The sequence below is a fragment of the Poecilia latipinna genome, unplaced genomic scaffold, assembly GCF_001443285.1.
Source record: "Poecilia latipinna isolate Pla-1442-1.1 unplaced genomic scaffold, P_latipinna-1.0 Scaffold28, whole genome shotgun sequence".
In the NCBI taxonomy this organism is placed as follows: Eukaryota; Metazoa; Chordata; class Actinopteri; order Cyprinodontiformes; family Poeciliidae; genus Poecilia; species Poecilia latipinna.
In genome coordinates this window covers 320,038-339,340 of record NW_015112644.1, presented here as the reverse complement: position 1 = coordinate 339,340, position 19,303 = coordinate 320,038, and the positions used below count along the sequence as shown (strand labels likewise).

The 19,303-nt window shown below is 37.6% G+C and overlaps 2 protein-coding genes across 3 annotated transcripts in view; both read right to left on the bottom strand.

Annotated features, from left to right (window-relative positions):
* arhgef10 (Rho guanine nucleotide exchange factor (GEF) 10) overlaps positions 1-7,937 on the bottom strand; it is a 59,480-nt gene extending 51,543 nt beyond the window's left edge. The window contains exons 1-2 of one of the 2 annotated variants that reach the window (XM_015039436.1): positions 7,748-7,937; positions 1,143-1,252 (exon numbers count right to left, since the gene is read on the bottom strand). In XM_015039436.1, coding sequence (XP_014894922.1) covers positions 1,143-1,179 — 37 coding nt within the window. In that variant the 5' untranslated portion in view covers positions 1,180-1,252; positions 7,748-7,937. The remainder of the gene's footprint in view (positions 1-1,142; positions 1,253-7,747) is intronic. The other variant, XM_015039446.1, reaches the window with a different exon arrangement.
* Positions 7,938-10,225: 2,288 nt separating this feature from the next.
* On the bottom strand, positions 10,226-14,102 carry cln8 (CLN8 transmembrane ER and ERGIC protein). Its single transcript, XM_015039474.1, has 3 exons — positions 14,007-14,102; positions 12,148-12,771; positions 10,226-11,115 (listed from the first exon to the last, which is right to left on the bottom strand). The coding sequence occupies exons 2-3, from the start codon at positions 12,685-12,687 to the stop codon at positions 10,789-10,791; spliced, it is 867 nt and encodes a 288-aa protein (XP_014894960.1). The 5' UTR covers positions 12,688-12,771; positions 14,007-14,102; the 3' UTR covers positions 10,226-10,788.
* Positions 14,103-19,303: the final 5,201 nt, after the last annotated feature.

The following is a 19,303-nucleotide window of genomic DNA, read 5'->3' as shown; positions in this document are numbered from 1 at the left end:
AATTTAAAATTATTTTTAAAAAAAAGATACAAAAAAAAAAAAAAAAAAAAAAAATGTTTGGATTTGTTCAATGTTGTCTCAGTCCAAACACAATTAATTAAAAATAAGATAACTTTGTGTAGTTTTGAAAACTACATTGATTTAGCCTGAAAAATAAATAATTGTTGCTACTTCCTAGTATTATTCATTTCACCCAGAGGTCATCTCTTAATTAGACTGGATTCAATTTATTTGTACTGGAACAAGTGTTAACTACATACCAAATAACAGTCAATTTAAAAGTTTTAGTCCAAATTAATCTTCAATGTATGTCCCAGCTGCAATTTTGGTTACAAAAAATAAAATAAAATAAAAAAACACAATAAAACCATGACATTATTAAAATGTATAAAAACATACCTTTTAAAAGCTTTCAGAAAAATAATGAAGTTAAGCATTTTCCAAAGACGTTTGGCTGAGGTTGCTTTTTTTGAGTGAATGAAGGCATCAACACTGCCGAGTTATTATGTTATTGATTCAGCTTTTTGATATCTTTTACAGTTTTTCATCAACCGGTTTCCTAAAACCAGTTTAGGTTTCAGGAAATCATTGATCAAATATTGCAGTTTATTACCTAAAGATGCAAAATGTAAATGAAACAGATTTCTTTAATGATATCTCTCCTCTTGTAAGGTATCAGCCAAGTTTTACTCTGATATAAATGCTTTTGTTCAGCATTTTTCACAATTCAGTTTAACAAATAAATATACACATCAACTATTATCCAGCAACTAAAACTACAAATTACTTTTATTTTCATACGTACAGAGATTAATTCATTCAATGACTGACCGTCTCAGACTAAGAGCACCAACTGGAAATAGGTGACAGCACATGTGTGTTTTTTTTAACTGCACAGGGTAAAGAAGGAGGATAATTACTCACACTAAGTAAGAGCATTTTTAGTCAATGTGTAAATGCATACTAATCTGCCTGTCAAGATGGTATTCAAAGCATTTGGGCCATACAGCGACCTTGGCGTTATTAGCACCACAGTCTAACTAACTGAGCTAACTGGCCTTTGCTGCTGCCATTGCCCCGTCATGCTTCACAACCTGCCCCATGTAGATGTTGTACGTGTGTGAGGGGTTTGTTGACTTTACTTTCAGGAGGTGGGGGAGGAAACTCATCCACGTCCATGGTTGATTCTCTTCTCCTGGACAAGCTCCACAAACACCACAAAGCTGGTCTTTAACTATGCCAGCAGACATTCCTAAACAGAAAGGTCAAATGTTACAGAAGGCAAAGCTCTGTTGCTGAGGAGAAATGAATTTGTCACAGGAAAAACTCATGAATTATTTGATGATTGATTAAATAATAAAATACAACAAATAAGGACCAGAATTGTATAACATAACTCCCCAGGACAACTTTAAAACAAACCTGACTTCAAAATCTTTACAAAAAAAGAAAACAATAAAAAATGTCACACATCGAGTTCATCTGAAACACAAATTTAGACTCGTGTAAATACCAACAGCACGCTTGTGCAAGAAAAGCTTCATCTGCCGATGTACATCTCAAGAATAGTTTCTGTTAATGTCTTTCTGATGGAACATGCCTAACATACCCACAAAGACATGACAAAATCATGATATCATAATATAGCATAAAGCAGCCATTGTTGTAGTTTGTATAGCCCATATGGTACATCTGCACAATTCCTATAAAACAAGACACAACACAGTCAGTCTATTTCTAAGATAAATTTACTTAAGAGTATGTGGGACAAGAACGACATCTCATTCTGAGACTCAAAGGTTGTTTTGTCTATGAATAACGGGAAATCTTCAGCCTTTTTGTCCTCTGCGTGGCTCACTGCCAGAGCAGAGGATATGAACACACAGAGCCAGTGTCTGCTGAAAACAGTGCAACTAACAGATGATGCTAATACTAGCAGAGGTAGATCGAATGTGCATCGCCTGAGGTGATTTGGGCCTGTGCAATACAGAGAGGGGTCCACAAGGACAAGCAGGAGGAGCCATAATGCTGTGCAGTCTGGGGAGGGATCCATCTATTGCAGAACACAGGAAAGGTGATATGCGAGAAAGAAACAGGTAGCTACATGACAGAGGTTTGGAGTCAAAACTAACAGCTGGGAGCTTTAGAGTGTGAATCACCTTTCCCCTCGGATCCACTGGGATTTAGGAAAGCAAGGGAAGGAAGTAAGGGAGGATACACAAAGGAAAATGAATTAAAACAAACTTTCTATGCAAATGTTTTGGGATTGTGCTCAATATTCTTACCATGTTTACCTTGTTTTGGTCCTCCTCTCAATTATTTCTTCTTTTATTCACAAAGAAAACCCAAAGCCATATTGGTAAATTACATCTTTCAAAGCATGTGTCATGTTCTGACCTGAGCACCAAACTACCACCCGTCTCATCCTGTGGGAAGGATCAGCTCAAAGAAAGCATTCCTAGCTACTGCAGCGGCAGTAGCACAGCAAACAGTGCAAGACACGTGCAACAGCTAAATAAGAACGAGCTACAAGCCAGAGTGAAGATTATTTCTTCATCACTCTCCTCTCCAGCAGAGTGTTTATAAGGAAGGCATTGTAACACAGTGGATGTGAGAGTAACAGCAGAAAGCTAAAGTCCTCACCATGGTTGATGACAGGCTCAGCTGAGCATGTCATTACAAGCTCTGCAGCTGAGCTGTGCTATGCAGACAGGAAAACAGTCATCTAGACTGCTGGTGAAATGCACGCAATTTGTTCACCTGAGTCCTAATATCTCCACTATGTTAAAGAACAAACGGCAGGTAAACAACACTTTTAAACATAATCCCTAATGTTGAAGTTAAATTGCTTTTTGTGTGCCTATTTTATTGATGCAGGGGGAGCCAAAAATGTACGCATCAGTACTTCATCAGATAACTTGAAAGAAAAAAAAAATATTATAACAACGTTTGCAACAACAAAACTTGAAAATTATTCATTCTGGTGCTGAAATACCGTAGGTGGTATTCCAGCTCCCTACAGTGGTCCAGGAAATAAAGTTCGATATGAAGTTAGTTGCATAGAAAATATGAAGGAACTGATGATGTGCAGAGAGACTCGGACATCCCTCTCCCCAACCAATTCAGCTCCTGCTGGGGAATCAAAAGGTGTCCCCATGCCAGTCCAGAAACATAGTCCCTCCAGTATGTCATGGGTTTCCTGGTGGGACATGCCTGGAACCCCTCACCAGGGAGACATACTAATCAGATCCCCAAGCCTCTTTTAAAACCAGTGTTTTAAAGTAGAAGTTTTCAGTTTTTATAAATTTATTAAATTGAGAAAACATCACATTTTACCGTAGGGACTGATGCCTCCTTTCACCCACAGACAAATGAGGGGTGCACTAGCAGTTTCTTAAGACTTCTGGATGTTTAGAACAAAAATTTGAGAAGCCACAGAGCAAACATCAGTCTAGTTATGTTGATGCAAGATACGCTTCAACATCCAACCCTCTTAACTTAATAAGAGATTTTATTTCTGCTGTGGAGTTTTCAAGAGTCCACTTATTGAAAAGTGGAATTCCTCATATGAGCTAAGAGTCATCAACAAAAGCCCGGAGGACAGGGTGGTGCTTGTTGTCCGCTGTGTCTGCTGTCTTTAGGTAAACGTTTTATTTGGCAGTTTACCTTCCTGCCGGGATTACAGTAATCATGCCATGGCCAATAAAGAAAAACCCAGGCTAACGAAGGCTTTAAACAGTACAGTAATGAACAATGTCTGTACAATTACTAGGTACGTGAGTATTTTGACCAGATCAGCGTTTTTATAAACTCCAAGCTGGATAAGCTTGAATACTTAATGGATTTAAGCATAGCAGGTGATGTGTCTGTCTGTAATGACAGAGCTTATGGCTTTTAGCAGGTCAACACCCTATCAAGGTGTGCATATTTTTGGCAGCTTCTTTTCTTTAGCAAAACAGATATTTAACCGACTTTGAAAAGTCACACGTCTCTTGAAATTGCTAAATGTTGGGTTGTGAACATAAAACTATCAATGTTTTGTTGTACAGTCAACAGGGTTGTAAGAAACTTGTTGAGAAAAGAAAAAAAAAATGGCTGCCAAGAATTTGAGAAGAATGAAGCGAGAAGCTACCAGGAACCAATTATCTTCCGGTTCCATCATGTTGCAGAACTGCAATATGGACTACCTAGAAGTACAAAATGTTCAGAGGTCAGAGACATTGGCCAAGGTAAGGAAGGCTGAAAACCAACCACCACTGAACAAGATACATATGCTGAAGTATCTAAACTGAGCCAAGAAATATCCAAAGACAAATTTTTCAAAAGTTTTATGGATGAAATAGTAGTGTCCCTTTACATACTAGACAGGTTGGCCCATGGCTAGATCAGTACTGATCTCCACTTCATCTCAGACACCATTTAGGTAGAGTTGCAGTATGCGGCATCGGCTGTTATTTCATATGAGTTGGATTGGCTTTTTTGGGGGGGTCAAAGATGGGCTCAAAATCACCTCTCAAACCTACTGACAGTTTTCAGAAGACAGTTTCTTCAAACAGTGATCCAGGAAGAAGTCTGGTCCCTTCCCTTCATCCCATCTGGAGCTAACCTCAAAAATCACACCAGCATCTGGGTCGTACAGCCTCCAAAACGCAGCTGATTGCACCACCCTTTCTGACCTCAAATTGGGTGGAGGAAGTTTTACAAGCAGGCACAAGATAGCTGACATTTTGAAGAATTTTGACTGCTGGGAAGTTGGACAAAATAGATAAGGTAGTAGATTATGGAGACATAGTTTTAAATAATGAGGCCCAGAGGGAAGCTTATTTGATTTAGTATGCAAGATCGATCAAACATGTGAGAGTATGTCTGCATTCAGCAGCCCAACAAACACAGAAACTCTGCTTCTGAACCGAATGCGGTCTATACCAATCTACCAGACACAGATCACTTCACAGTGTCATATAACCACATGTATGAAGTTATTACAGTTGTGCCACATCGTTCCCGTTTTAAAATCAGTGTAATGAATGTCATTGTTAAGTTGGTTACAGCTTGCTTTAATAACAGAAAAAACACTGTGAGGAACTGAAGAGAAGGGCTGTGCTGTAAAACCAGCATACACTGTACAGTCTTGGCTGTCATTTCTAACTGGTCTCCACCCATCCAGCAAGCCACACGAAAGCATTTAGAACCCAACATGTCACCAGAAGAACACTAAAGTAGAGTGTGTGTGGAGCAAATCCAAAGAGCTTTTGTTGCCTAGCTGAAGGTGAACGGATTTTGATGGGAAAGCAGGAATTCGACACATCACCATACTTGAAGTCCAAATCCTGATTCTGGAAGAATGGAGAAAGCCAAGACTGGATTGGTGAAAATATAAGGAGCTAAAAACAAAGGTATGGCAGGCTGTGATTTACAATGCCTACCATATTTAACGGTCATGTTCTTGGGTTCATTCTGATTCTAAATATAAGCATGTTCCCAGCTGTTAAACAAGCATCTACTGTGTGATTTCTCACATGCACCTGCAGAAGAGCCAGGAGTTCTCTTTCCCAGCTGCTGAATAAATATTTTTCTAATCCCCGTTTTATCTGAGTGGATCATTGACTGGATGATGAGTTGGACAGTTACTACATGGTGGACTTTCTAAAAATGAATGGCACGCCTCCGAACTGATGAGAACTCTGGCATCCTCCAGCTTTTGCCATGGAAAACAAAAAGCATGAGTTGTTACTGCCAAGTAGAGTTGTTGCCTCATAACAGTGAAGAATTTGAACATTTCCCAAAACTGTTATTTTTCCAAGAAAAAGCATCTATTTTTACAAACTATAACAGCAGCTAAGGACACACATCCTGCAGCTTTTACTTATATTATGTTTGATTATATTATATCATGGTTTATGGCTAATGAAGATCCAAAATTCAGTTTTCACAGAAATTTGGAGTATTACATGAGATTATTAAAAAAAAAATTAAGCTTTACAAAAAAATGTTATGTCTCATCTTGCACAATCATTAAGAAGCTTACTAGTCATACAAATCTGTAACCCAATCTACTGAAGGAAAGTTAGGTGGAAGGAAAACATCCTGCACAAAAAGGTACACAAGCTACAGAGATGACTGCATCGTTGAGAGAATTAAGGAGCAAAGTTCATTCAGCTGTTTGGGTGAGATTCACAAGGACGGGGATAGGGTTGGAGTCACTTCTTGGAAAGACAACACACACATGTATTTATGTTCAGAATACAGACTAACAAGACTACTGTCTTGTTCTAAATTGCATGCCTGCCAATTTAACTAATCCAAACCCCATTGAGAATCTATGCAGCGTTGTCAAGAGAAAGATGACAGAGACCAGCCCAAACAAGGCGAATGAGTGGAACGGTCCCTAATGTAGGAACCCAGGCTTCTTTCACCATGTGGCAGTGCTACAGGCTGACTGCTTCAATGCCAATTTGCACTGATAAAAGGTAAAAGAGACCCAAACAAATATTTAATGCATATACTTTACAGTACATAGCAAAATGAGGCTGATATGTTAAAAATGCTTTTTGATTGTTCTTATGCAACATTTTTTTCCATCAGCTACAAGCCAAAATCATCAAAATTAACATTAAGCATTTCAAATATATTACTGTGTTTAATGAACCATTTAATGAACCATTATCAAGTTTTAGATTCACTTTTTGAATTTAGTAAATGCAACAAATTAACTTTCTGATGATATTCTAATTCAATGTGATGCACCTGTACAACAGAAGAAGCACTTTCATGCAAGCACGTTAAATTTAGCTTTCAGATTGCACTGCCAGCAGCTTTTTTCAGGTGTCATTAAAGAAAGCACTGCAGCAGGGTCGCCCTGCCTATTTGTTAAACAAATCACCCATGTGGAGTTTTGTATACTAGCATGAGAGTGTGACTCCCACCAACTACCAAGTCAGCATTGTCCTGGCAGAATAAGCTTTACATGCAAGACACCACACATTGCACAACAAAACCAAAGAGATATTTATATTTAAACCATCTTCAGACAGCTTACAACAGCTGAAAAGTTGTGACTAAGGGAAAAAATTACCTTAAGCCACGGTTTTACAACTTGTTTAGAGTGAACTTCCAGTTGACCAAATCTGTGCAGTGCTCCCTGACTGAGGAATGCCATGCATGACTACTTGAATTTGTAGCTGAGCTGCATCTCAGGGAAACTGCTAGTTTAAGGTCCATATGATTTTTTTTAATATATATTCACTACTATATTATTAGGAATAAAAACTGCCCTCATTCTGTAGTTTAAAACAGGACAAGCTACTTACTGAACACTCAAGAGATAGTTTCTGCATAAACAAACAAGTGACAAGTGATTTGTAGAAAATCAAAGCGGTAGTAAACGTCCATCTGTTCTATGTTAAACAAATACCAAACGCAACTGATGTTGTTCTGAGTAAAACATACATTCCTAAGGCTGCTTGTTTAGGACCAGCTAATTAAAGAATGTGTATGGCAAAGAGAGTTTAAATTATAATGCATGCTATATTGGTGGCTGACAGAGTTGGCAACATCACTGTTAACTAAGACGCCACGTTACCTTCATTTCACAATTCTGTTTAACACTTGAAAAAAAGGGGTTAGTATTCCACGCAAAATATCAATTTGTATGCCTTTTTCAGCCTAATGTTAACTGATACTTAACAAGTACGACAAAAGAGTTGTTAAACTTTCTCATAAAGTTAGAAAAATGTCTCCAACTCACCATTTTATTGCCTTCCCATAATCCAATTCCCGTATAGCTCCACGATACTACAGAAACGTTTTAAGCTGAACACATTTGTAAAACAACTTGTCTCGCATCAACACATCCACTTTTCAACCCTCTTTTCGGCTCTTCCCGATGTTAGCAGCTTATTCTATCCATGAAACCTCTCTACCTCCAGTCAACAGCCGATTGGTGGACGACTGATGTGTGACGAGCTGTGATTGGCTTGACGTGACTTCAATCAACATTCCAAAGCTCTTTCCTGTAGGACGAATCAGCGGGTAGAAAACTTCCCACTTGACTTCAGATTTCTCAGACGAAAAAGATGTAAAGTCCTGAGCAACTTGCATAACTTTTGTGTTTGATTTTGTTTTTATTTTAAATATGAACAAAGGATAATAATTTTGATAGGCCTTCGATAGGCCTACTTTTGATAAACGCAGAGTCCTATTGTTTTGAGTGCTTCATGCACATAATGCATTAAATGTGGAATTTAGCAACACACAGGGTTAATCTGAATGGATTAATCGAAAACTTGATTTGTTTCTGATGATCAAATTTTATGGAAATGCTGATTTGATTTTCCATAAGGACCTACCCACACTGCTAAAATGCCACTACCTATTAAAATTAAGATGAGAGACAGTATGAGATGAAGGCTAAAGCAACATGGGCTTCCACAACACCTCAGCAGACCCATAGGTTGCCATCATGTCATGCTGCATAGCTACAGTAACTACAGTAGTTCAAACACAAGGAGCCTCGGCAAAATGTTGAGTGTCTGTGTACAGTATGTGGACATATTTTTCAGTAGGTCAACATTTTCATACTAAAAGTCTTTTTTTTTAATGGTCTTATGTATTTTTATAGTTTTCTAAGAAATCTATTTCTGGGTTTTCATTAGACATAACCCATATAGTCATTACTAACAGAAAGAAATGCTTGAAAATTAATAGTGAATTTAGTACATTTATAAGTTGAACCAGACTCACTTTTTGAATTCTAACATTACTTTTCGTTGAAAATTTTATTGATATACTCACACACATACGACTGTTAAAGGGAATGTTTGGAAAATGAGCAGCAGGGTAAAGTAACTCCAACGGTGCCATCTAGTGTTGTGATCCAACAGCACTCACAAATGAACACATTCAAAAACAGAAATGCAGATCGGTAGGTAACTTGGAGTCAAAGGACTTGCCCAGGTATGCAGCAGGATGAGGCAGGAGGAAGCAGGACTCAAGCCTAAAATGTCTGGATAGGTAGGCAATTACTCATCCCATTAGCGTCATCCCTACAGTAGCTCAATAGCAAAACAAACCTCCACTCAAGTAAAAAGAAAAAAAGAAATATGCTTTATATCAGAAATCTTTTTTTTATTTATTTTGAAAGTCATATTCATACACCACACAGACACAAGATCCTGTGTTTCCAGTTGAAACTATCTAGACCAAATCAATATTGTGTTTTGACATGAATCAAAACACATTCAATCCAGAAGAGAATAATCAATATCTGCTAGAATTTCTTATTCCAGTGTATATTGATATAATTGAAAAAGGCAATTACATATAGTCTATAATGACCATGATTTTGGCATATAAAGGGGCAGTATTATGCATTTTCTAGAGATATATTGATATTTTATAGCACAATGAAATAACTGTTCCCTTCATTTGTTATACAATGCTGTATCAAACATGACTTAAAAGTAATTTGACTTTACAATCTCATGTCTTGAAATTGGGCTTCGGTCTCTTTAAGAAGCTCCTGCTCTTTCCGAGACTCCGACTTCAGCGAGTCATGACATCATTCTTAGGAGCATTGCACTGTCAAGTGTTTCATACATAGACCTCGGCAGATGCATGGCTTCACCAGGTGTTTGCTAATTGCTGCTGCTGCTAGTCTGAAGGAACTGAGTGGGGAAGTCGCAGGAGAGAAGAGTTCTGTGAGGCAAAAGCTTGAGGAGAAGTTGTGTGGGAAAGGCAGCACTTGGTGAGACAAAGCGTTTTTTTACACCCAAATGGTTGCCATGGAAAATTAAAGGATTTCGCAAATGAGTGAAGAATCAAAGCAACATTCTAGGTATATTTTTGATGAGGGAATGACATTATAACATGTACAACTGGAAAAAAACAAACAAACAAACAAAATAACTTAATACTGCCCCTTTAAATGTTGGTATGCCATTTTGAGGACATTTTCAGATCAAGTCTTAATCTTTACATAAAACAAACAAACAATCAAACAAAAAAAACACAGCAAATGTTTGTAGCACAGATAAAAAAAAAAAATCCCCCTTGACAGATGCAACATTATGCAAACACCCAATATAAGGCAGCAAGTCTAAGCAAATATGCAATAATGTTAGTTTTGGATATACCCGTCTTCTGCAGCTTAAAGTACATTTCTTAGCATTTTAAAAAAAATACATCTTGGTTTCAATATAACTTGCTTGTTCTGTTGTCATCGTTGTTTCACTTTTGTCACACTGCATCTCCATTTCAGACAGTAAGGCCTTTGTGAAGGCAACAATTCCAGTGCTTTCTTCCATTGATAAAGAAGAAAAGCTTTTTGTGTGCACTGACAAATCTCTGCTGCACTGAGGTGGGAAGACTTGCTCTCCAAGATGACTGCAAACTAATTTGTCCATTTAGGTTTTAATGGATCCGACAAATAAGTCAGTTTCCTCAAATTAAACAAAAACTCTGCTGTACGTGTGTGACAGCTGCAGAGCTCGAGGAAACATCTTATTTGTATTTTTTTCCCCAGAGAGTATTGGATATCTTCTACAAAACTGATTTAAAAATACACCCTTTTCTACCCGAAATAAGATTAAAAAAATGGTAACTGAGACAAATCTATTGAAAACAACATGATGGAAGACTGTTGCGACACGCAGCATGATTAGATCACACGACCATATATAACCAAATTGCTTTTCATACTCTTAAAAGTGTTAATCTAAAACATAAATTATCAGAAGTGGAATACAAAAGCAGTGCAAGTTCGACAGATTGGGATCTTGTAAATGCTTTTCAGTTTTTATGGGGTTTTCTAGAAACCCCAGACTGATTCTCTGCAACGTCATTAGCCGGTGCCAGCTTGTTCCCAAAGTTCCAGTCCACAGGGTTTAGCAGCTGCATGGTCTTCTTGTGCGTCCAGATGGGGTTGATGATGAATGTGAGCAGAGCGAGTCCAGAGAAGAAGATCAGCCTTTGGGACAGCGCCACGTGGGTGTTCATCCTCTCCCAGTGGGTCAGAGTCACCCACCACATGTAATAAGTGAGCACCATTCGGCAGTGGAACATGTGGATCATCACCCACTGGTTGGCTCTCCAGAACAGAGTGCGAGCCCAGCCAGCCTTTCACATGAGGAGAAAGGAAACAACCATTTATACATGAATATCCATTGCATGTTAACATGCTATGAAAAGGAACAGAAAGGTTTGGGCAACGCCACCAAGTACAGAACTTCCTTTTTTAAACAACACTGAACTTTATCTGTTTAAGAATCACATGTCCCTGAAGGCCGAATGAGAACTGAAACACAGTGACAGAACGAGACGTTTTAAAATTAGGTGACAAAGGAACAGCAACCAACCATGTGATAAGAAAAAAAAAAAAAAACATTTAATATGTAGTTGGCGTGAGTCAGAGACCGTTTTCAAGACTGAGGTTTTAAAGAGTAAACGGAACATTTACTTTTTTAAAATCTTTGAAGAGATGTGAGAAAGTGTCAAGTTGACCTGAGCTTTTTCCAGTTGTGACAGGAAAACAGCACAGCCCTTCCCCTAATGTTTCTGTGTACTGACGGGCAGCTGGCTTTAAAACTGTATTTGGAAAACCACTGCAGCAGCTGGATGGAAGCTACTCGCCTAATATCAAGTTATTATACCTGTGTATATAAGTGGTTAAATATCCGAAACAAACTTTCAGATAAGTCTTTGCATGACAAATACCAATAACAAAATATTTTCCTTTTCAGTTTTAAATAAAATCACATAGCAGCAAAACTCATTTTAAATTTTGGGGTGGAAGTATCATGACATGGTGTTTCACTAGACAAGTTGCCATTACCGATTCTGCAGCTGCTGACATTTGTGCCGCAACTGCTATCTAAGGCAGGGTAGTTTATAATAATACAAACACACCTACGAAGTCATTCATTATTTTTTATTTCATCCTTTATAGTTTCATATATATATACAAATATTTACACTATCCCCTGTTGGTTGCAAGAATTTTACTTTTTAAAACACCGTAGTTCAATGTTGTTGAACCATGAGAATCTCATACACACCCTTGCATAAACAATAAGTTCATATGGCTTGAGTAAAGAAATCTTTTGTGATGTGTACTCTGACTTTACACAGAGAAAACAATGAAGCTCTTACCTTCAGCAGCATCCAGGAGATGCAGGTAAAAGGTGTGCTCATCTCCAGGAGGAGAGTAACCATTGCCAGGAAGTGTCCTTGAGAATCAAACACCACAGCACCTGCAAATCCTGACAGGGCGAAGAAATGGTGTGTGGCCAAGGGCAAGTCGAATGACCGGAATACGACACTAGATGAATGTAGTGCCACATTCTCAAACACAAAAAAGCCGGTAGCTGTGAGGACATGAAACCATGACCAGTCTTCCTGGCCAATCACTTTGTCTTTGCTTAACGCGGACTCCTCAGTCAGAGCCCGGAGTCCTGCCACAGAGCTCTGAATGCCAAACGCTGCCCGAGTGGCTGCCAGGTTCCAGAAGACCTTCTCTTTGGCTGGGAGAGCATTGTAAGTGTAGCACAGAGCTAGTGACAGGAGATGGGAGAGGAGAAATACAGCCGTGTAGAACCCAAAGCCAAGGCTGATGAGCTGAAGGCGATAGTCCCAGGAAAAGCACTCTGGGCTGGGTTGGGGTAGAGAAGTGGTCTGTTGTTCAGTGGGCATGGTGACGGAAGGAGGAAGCTGATTAGGTGGAGAAGATCACCTGCAGGTGGGAGCTTCAATCGGCAAATGCATACTGTGTGGTACCTGCAAAACAAACAAACAAGACTGCTAAAGTAGAGTCATGTCATCCACTGAGATGTAATAGAGTGAAAGCGTATGAGGCATCTAATTAGCACTTGAATACATGACTATTTCAAAATGTCAACACATATTTACTCTAAATGTCAAAACACAATTTTGCTAATAATAACTGATGACTTAAAATCTGAGGAACACAAAAGGCAGAACAGAGCTTGGAGGTGTAGCACAAGACCAAGACTGAATAGTTTAACTTAACAAACATGAGAAACCACAATGCACTGTCCAATCAGAAGGTTTTTATGTGCCACCATACTGAGAACCAGGGCTTCCACCCTATAGTAAAATCCTTGTGCATAACATCTAGTCTCAGGCATTTTGGTGATGCAGCAATCCCCACAATCTGCAACAAAATAAAAACAAAATGACGGGATCTGTAAAGAGAGTCAGTGGGAGAGCTTTAATGTGTGACGCATGAACAACAAGACCCACAGAATCTCATGCCCGTATGGATATGGCGTTTGTTAGCGTTAGCAACAAGCCACTTGTGTGCTTCAACTGAAAGCAGTGAATGAGTCATACAGGTGAGGATATGAATGAAATGTACAAGAATCTAGCAAAAGAATGGCTAGGCAAAAATGTTGTTCTTTGATTGCTGGTGGAGTGACAGATCTTAAAATGCATTTGAGAATAAGATCAGCTGATTATGACTGTTACAAGTTAAGGTTTTCATCCCCTTTTCCCTCTCACCCCCAAAGTTGCACATTTTTTTATATGCATTATCACAAAATGAATACAGATCCCGCACATCACAAACTTGCTTTATACAGAATCTGCTCTTAGTGTATTATGAAGGCCTAGCTTTGTAGTTTAAATGTAGTTAAGATTAATTTAATTGAGAAAAATAGTTCTTTGGTCAATCAGATCGGATACCTATATCGTCAAAAACCTGGCACATGCTTACTGCACCTCTTTGTCAAGTTCCTCCCTATGATTCTGGCACTGAAATGCCGCAAAATGCTTCAACACACCGTCTTTATATTTAATTATCTGAAACACACAGTGATAAAATCGCTTCTTGCGTGAAGTTACCAGCTAAATTTAGAAACAAAATGTTATCTCTGCTAACTGACATGATGAGTCAGACTAAACTTTTTTTCATAATGACACGAATAAGAAAGCAACTGCGCGGCCAGGACAATCTGACAGATAATTAGGTAATATAAGTGAATTTTACTCACCGTGATGTGTTTGTACTGAACGCGGTGTCTCTGTATCATCCGACTACAACAGGAAGTCTCGCGTCATAAGACTCCAATTTGGTCCCATGACTCCCAAACCGGAAGTTACGCCTCCGAAATACGTCATTGATACTGAAATCGATCCGTTTCATAAACAAAGGCAAATTAAATACTCGACAAAATGAATGTATGTGAAAATTAGCGTTAAGATACAGAATATGCCGATTTGTAAACATGTCAGGGTGCTTTACCTGCATCCAAGTATTTGCTTTCTGCCAGGCTGTTGTTGTCCAGCAGGGGGCGGCATACTGCCCTCATTTGTGACTTGCAGACATGGAAAGTCGGTTTCACTCACTTCATTTTTCACGATTAACAAGTCGGATAAATGTTTATGTATGTGGTAATTTAAATAGAGTTTGTATAATACATAAGATAATAAATATACAAATACTTATCTACAAATATCCACCTCCAAATTAAAAATGGCAACAATATTTTAACTCAAAATAATTGTCAAAATCTATTAAATTTGTTTATTGTGCTACAGTCCATCTCTTAATAATTCAAACAGACAATAAATTAGTTAAATAAAATGCATATTCACATTGGTTGGGCATGATTGTGCCCGGTGGCATTTTATAAAGTAAGCATCTTAATCCATTCCAAATCCAGATTTGATGTGTTTGTGGGATCATTATCCCGTTGGAACATCCAACTGTGGTGAAGTTTGAATTTTGGAAGAATTTCATCTTCCAGCAGGAAAGCTGCTCTTAGAATACTACCAGAGCTATAATGAAACGGTCTAATATAAGCTGAGGTCATGCATATGCTAGAATGGCCTAGTCGAATTCTAAATCCAATTGAAAATGTGGTAATACTTGAATTGTATTTTTCTCTGCCTACTTTGAATGAGCTTTGGTTAATTTTGCAGAGTAGAATTGGAAATAATTTCCATTTCTAAATATACAGGATCCTTGTGAAATGCTTTGAGGTTTGTAATTTCCACAAGAAATGTGGAAAATTTTATGCGTATTTATGTTATCATGTAAGTACTATTTACCGAAAGTAATGGAAAAACGCCTTAAATTAGTCCCTGTCACTAACATTAATGAGTTTACACTTATACAAACAGAAGTAAATAATGAAATAAACAGACAAAACTCAGAAGAAATTTTCCAAATCTTTTCTACAAAAATTTAATTGCAATATTATTTACAATGGATGACCCCTAAGCAACGACCAAACTGGAAAGAGGGGAAAATCTTCAAGTTGCTCAGTTTGGACAGAAGAAAGGAGGATGCATATGTCTAACTGAAATCATACAAAGTGAAAAGCTAAAAATGCAATATGTTGCACAGATGTCACCCACACTGAGAAATGCACGTGTGAAATGCGTCTAAATAATCAGAAAACATCAATGGGACAGTGCTGTAATTCTGAATGAAATAAAGTAGTAAATAAATACATTCAAAATATGTCTTTTGCATGCCATCATATCAAGTTATAAAATAAGCGAAACAGAAAATATGAACAAAGAAGAAAATAGTTGTTCCAATGAAGCATATATATATATATATATATATATATATATATATATATATATATATATATATATATATATATATATATATATATATATATATATATATATATATATTATTTATTCTTTACAAATAATACATATTTGGCATTATATTCATTCTTACAATAGATATGATATACAAGAGATGAAAATAATTTCAGCTAACAACTACCTTTTTATTACTTTATCTAGTAATCATAGACTTATCTCACATTCCAAGTTAATGGAAGTGTTTTATTAGTCTCAGTGATGCTCTTTCAGCAGCATAGTTACAAAAAAATCCTCTTGAAGAATTTCATATTATAGGTTCTAGAGTTAAAACATAGACAGTCGCCTTAGATGTGAGGCCACAGAATGCTAAAATACAGGCATACACTTTAGATATTAAACGAGGGAGCTGTTCCCCTCTTTGTTTTAGTTAAAAACCTATTAAAAGTGATGCAAGAAATGATTTTACAGTATGCCGAAGAAGTCAACATGATGGCACTTGCAGTTAATAGCTTGGCATTTGTTTTTTTTTTTTTTTTTTTTGTTCTTGTCATTTTCGTAAAGTTTGAGGAGAATAAAATAAAATAAAATAACAAAAGAGCAAACAAAACCTGCAGCTCCATTCTTAATCAAAGGGTCGTCCAGGACACAAATTATGAAGATCTGAATCTATGTCATCCAAGAAGATCCAACATAGAAAACCCTTCAAAAGGAGCTTCAAGGAGTACAGAGTCCGTTTGTAGGAGGTGGCCTTGGAACTCCTCATGAAAGAGTCTGTTACTGATGAAAAGTGTGAAGAAAAAAATGTTTTATGGAAGAAAAATGATTCACTCTTAGAGACAAACCTGACCCTGCTGCTGCAGTGATCTCTATGCATGGGTTGGAAAAAGACTTAGAGTTTTAAAGGTTATTTTCTTTTCTAAAGGTATATACAGTCGTAGAAAAATTAGGGTACCCTCTGAAAGCCTGTGTGTTTGCTAGTATCTTTGGACATAAGGATATTTGATATCAATACCCAATAAAACAATATCGAAAGTTGTTTAAATAAGCAAATAAAGCTGAAAAAAAATCTGTATAACATAAATAACATAAAAAGTTGGCCACCTCTATGCTCACTCCAATTTTCAATGGATAAAATTCCATATAAAATACCATATTATCGTGATTAGGAAACCTGCTACTCTGGATTTTGAACAAGATCTGGTCCTCTTAAATGATTAGATTTAAGATTTTTAGTTTGATGTGCTCCTGACTGCTGGAGTTATCTAAGAACTGCAGAAAGAAGATTGTGGCAGCTTATGAGTCTGGTGAAGGATTTCTAGAGGTCTCAAAAGAATTTGAAACCAGCAGATCCACTGTACGGAATATAATCTGTAAGCTGAAAACTTTCAAAACAATTTCCATCATGCCCATGTAAGCAAGTTCATCCTGACAGCAGAACACAAGATGCTAAGAGAAGTTTCTAACCCCCCTTAATTTATCAGCACCAGACCTACAGCAGGGTGTTACTGTTGATATCAAAGTGCATGCCTGTCCAACAACAACAAAGAGACTGTGCAACTTCTCCTTTAATACGAGATGCGCAAAATGGAAACCTTCGCTTTTTAAGACAAAGTGTTGCCAGAGAGAACATATACAACTTATGGATTAATGTTCTTTGGCTAAATGAGCCTAAAACTGAATATTTATGTCCAGGAAAGGACCTTACACTAACTATGGAGTATGGAGATGGGAGTGTTATGCTTTGTGGATGCTTTCCAGCATCAGGATCTGGCCAGCTCACTTCTATAGAATCCACCATGAATTCCTGTGTATGTCAGAGGATGCCTGAAGAAATTATGAGTTCATATATGAAAAAAATAAAGCAGAATTGTACCCTGTAACATGACAATGACCCAAAACATAGCAGTAAATCTACAGAGGACTGCCTAAAAACTAAGAAATGCGGCAAGAAGCATTTCACTGAAGCTATTTTAGCACAAACTGGGTGACACTACTTATTAAGATTTTGCATGTTTTAAAGTCTTCCTCAGAATATACATACAGTATTTTTTGACAATGTTTGGTATTACAAGGTTAATTTTTAATATTTGCTTGCGAATAACCTACTTTTTCCATGTCAGGAGGTATATTAAAACAAAATTATACATTGATATTTCGACACTTTTCCCCCAAGAAGAACGTAATATTTTATAGGGTGCTCAAATTTCTTAACATGATTGTGCATATTTTATGTTTTTTATACAGATATGGTGAAGCAGGCCTACTTCTGTTGCTCAAATCTGTTTGAACCCTTTTTACTGATCTTACATTGCTACTGAGTGCTATTCATTCATGGACATTACTAGACAAATTGCCTTGCCGAAATTAGTGCTACTTGGAGAAGCAGAAAGCCATATTTGAAACTGAACCAACGTAATGGATATGCAAGACTTCTGCTTAGTTCTGCTCGTTTTGCATAATCGAGATAGTTCACAGCCACTTCAGTGACAGCCTTCAACAAAGTCAGCCTGGGAGAAACTGACAAAGGCCAATGCATGTAGTGCTGATGCTTAAAGTTTTACAGTGTGGGCTGCTATTCAGCAACACATTTATCAACACAAGCTCTGAAGGGCCTTGGAGGGTATTTGCTTGATCTCACCAAGGACCCAAAATCTTACATAAGCTGCTTTGCTTAGTCAAAGTCAGGCTGAAAATTACCCAGTGCAGCGCCTTGCCATTCTCACTGAACAGCCTTGAAGCTACACACAGCGTACAGCACCAGCAGTTCGGGGCTCGCTGCAAGAGCTCCGGTCTCCTTTCAGCCAGCATATGTCAGGACGAGTCTGTCTCTCTACCTCTCGCTGCCTGCCACTCTGGCAACAGCAGAGAATGAGTCGGCTTTGCCAGCGGTCTGACATCAAACACAGAGGCAATAATTGTAAATCCAGCGTTATGCTGTTAAAGGTTCCTTAAATTGTGGAGTAAACGGCAGAACTATGCATGTACTCACTCTCGTACTTATCATCCTTACAGATTTCTTCTGCATCAGACTTTGTGTCACACAAATTTTTCAGATTATCAAACAAACTTCATAATTGAGGGTTTCAAATATAACCAGACTAAAGACAAAAAGATACTTTCAAAAGATGATTTCAATTAGTAAGGGAACAAACATACCGCAAACCAACCTGGCTCCATGTGAAAAAGTAGTTAAACTGGCCTCAGCTACATTAACACTCTGCAAGCAATCTTTTACATCACTGTAGGGGAATCTGAGTCCACTCTTCTTTGGAGACTTCTTTGCCACATTAGAGATTTTTTGAGAATCTTGTACTTGTTTAAAGTTATACGGCAGCTTTACTGTCAGGCATGTAGTTCAGAATTTGACAAGTCTACCATTTTGGTAGAGAACATAATTTATGATTCCATCTAATATGCCAAATTGATATTTTTTTTTCCATCTGCCACATATAGATGCTTCACATGATTAAAAACAAAATATTAGTAAATAAATGTGACCTGAGTTAAGAGAGAAAAAAAAATGTTTCAAGGGATTATATTGTTGAGATTAGGCAAATGCTAACCAAACCACCTGATCCTATGTCAAATATTAATCTCACCAACCTGCGAAATTATGACTTAACATTTATTAGTCAGCCTGCAGAACAAAATCTTCTATAGAAAAGTAAACATAATAGTAGTAGTGTGTGTGGCTCTGTCAAAAATGTAATTAATTTGCATATAT

Excerpts from the sequence above, each read along its gene's own strand:
- cln8 (XM_015039474.1), bottom strand. The coding sequence starts at position 12,687 with ATGCCCACTGAACAACAGACCACTTCTCTACCCCAACCCAGCCCAGAG. Across the intron at positions 11,116-12,147 it reads TCTCCTGGATGCTGCTGAAG|GCTGGCTGGGCTCGCACTCT; the intron begins GTAAGAGCTTCA and ends CTCATGTGAAAG.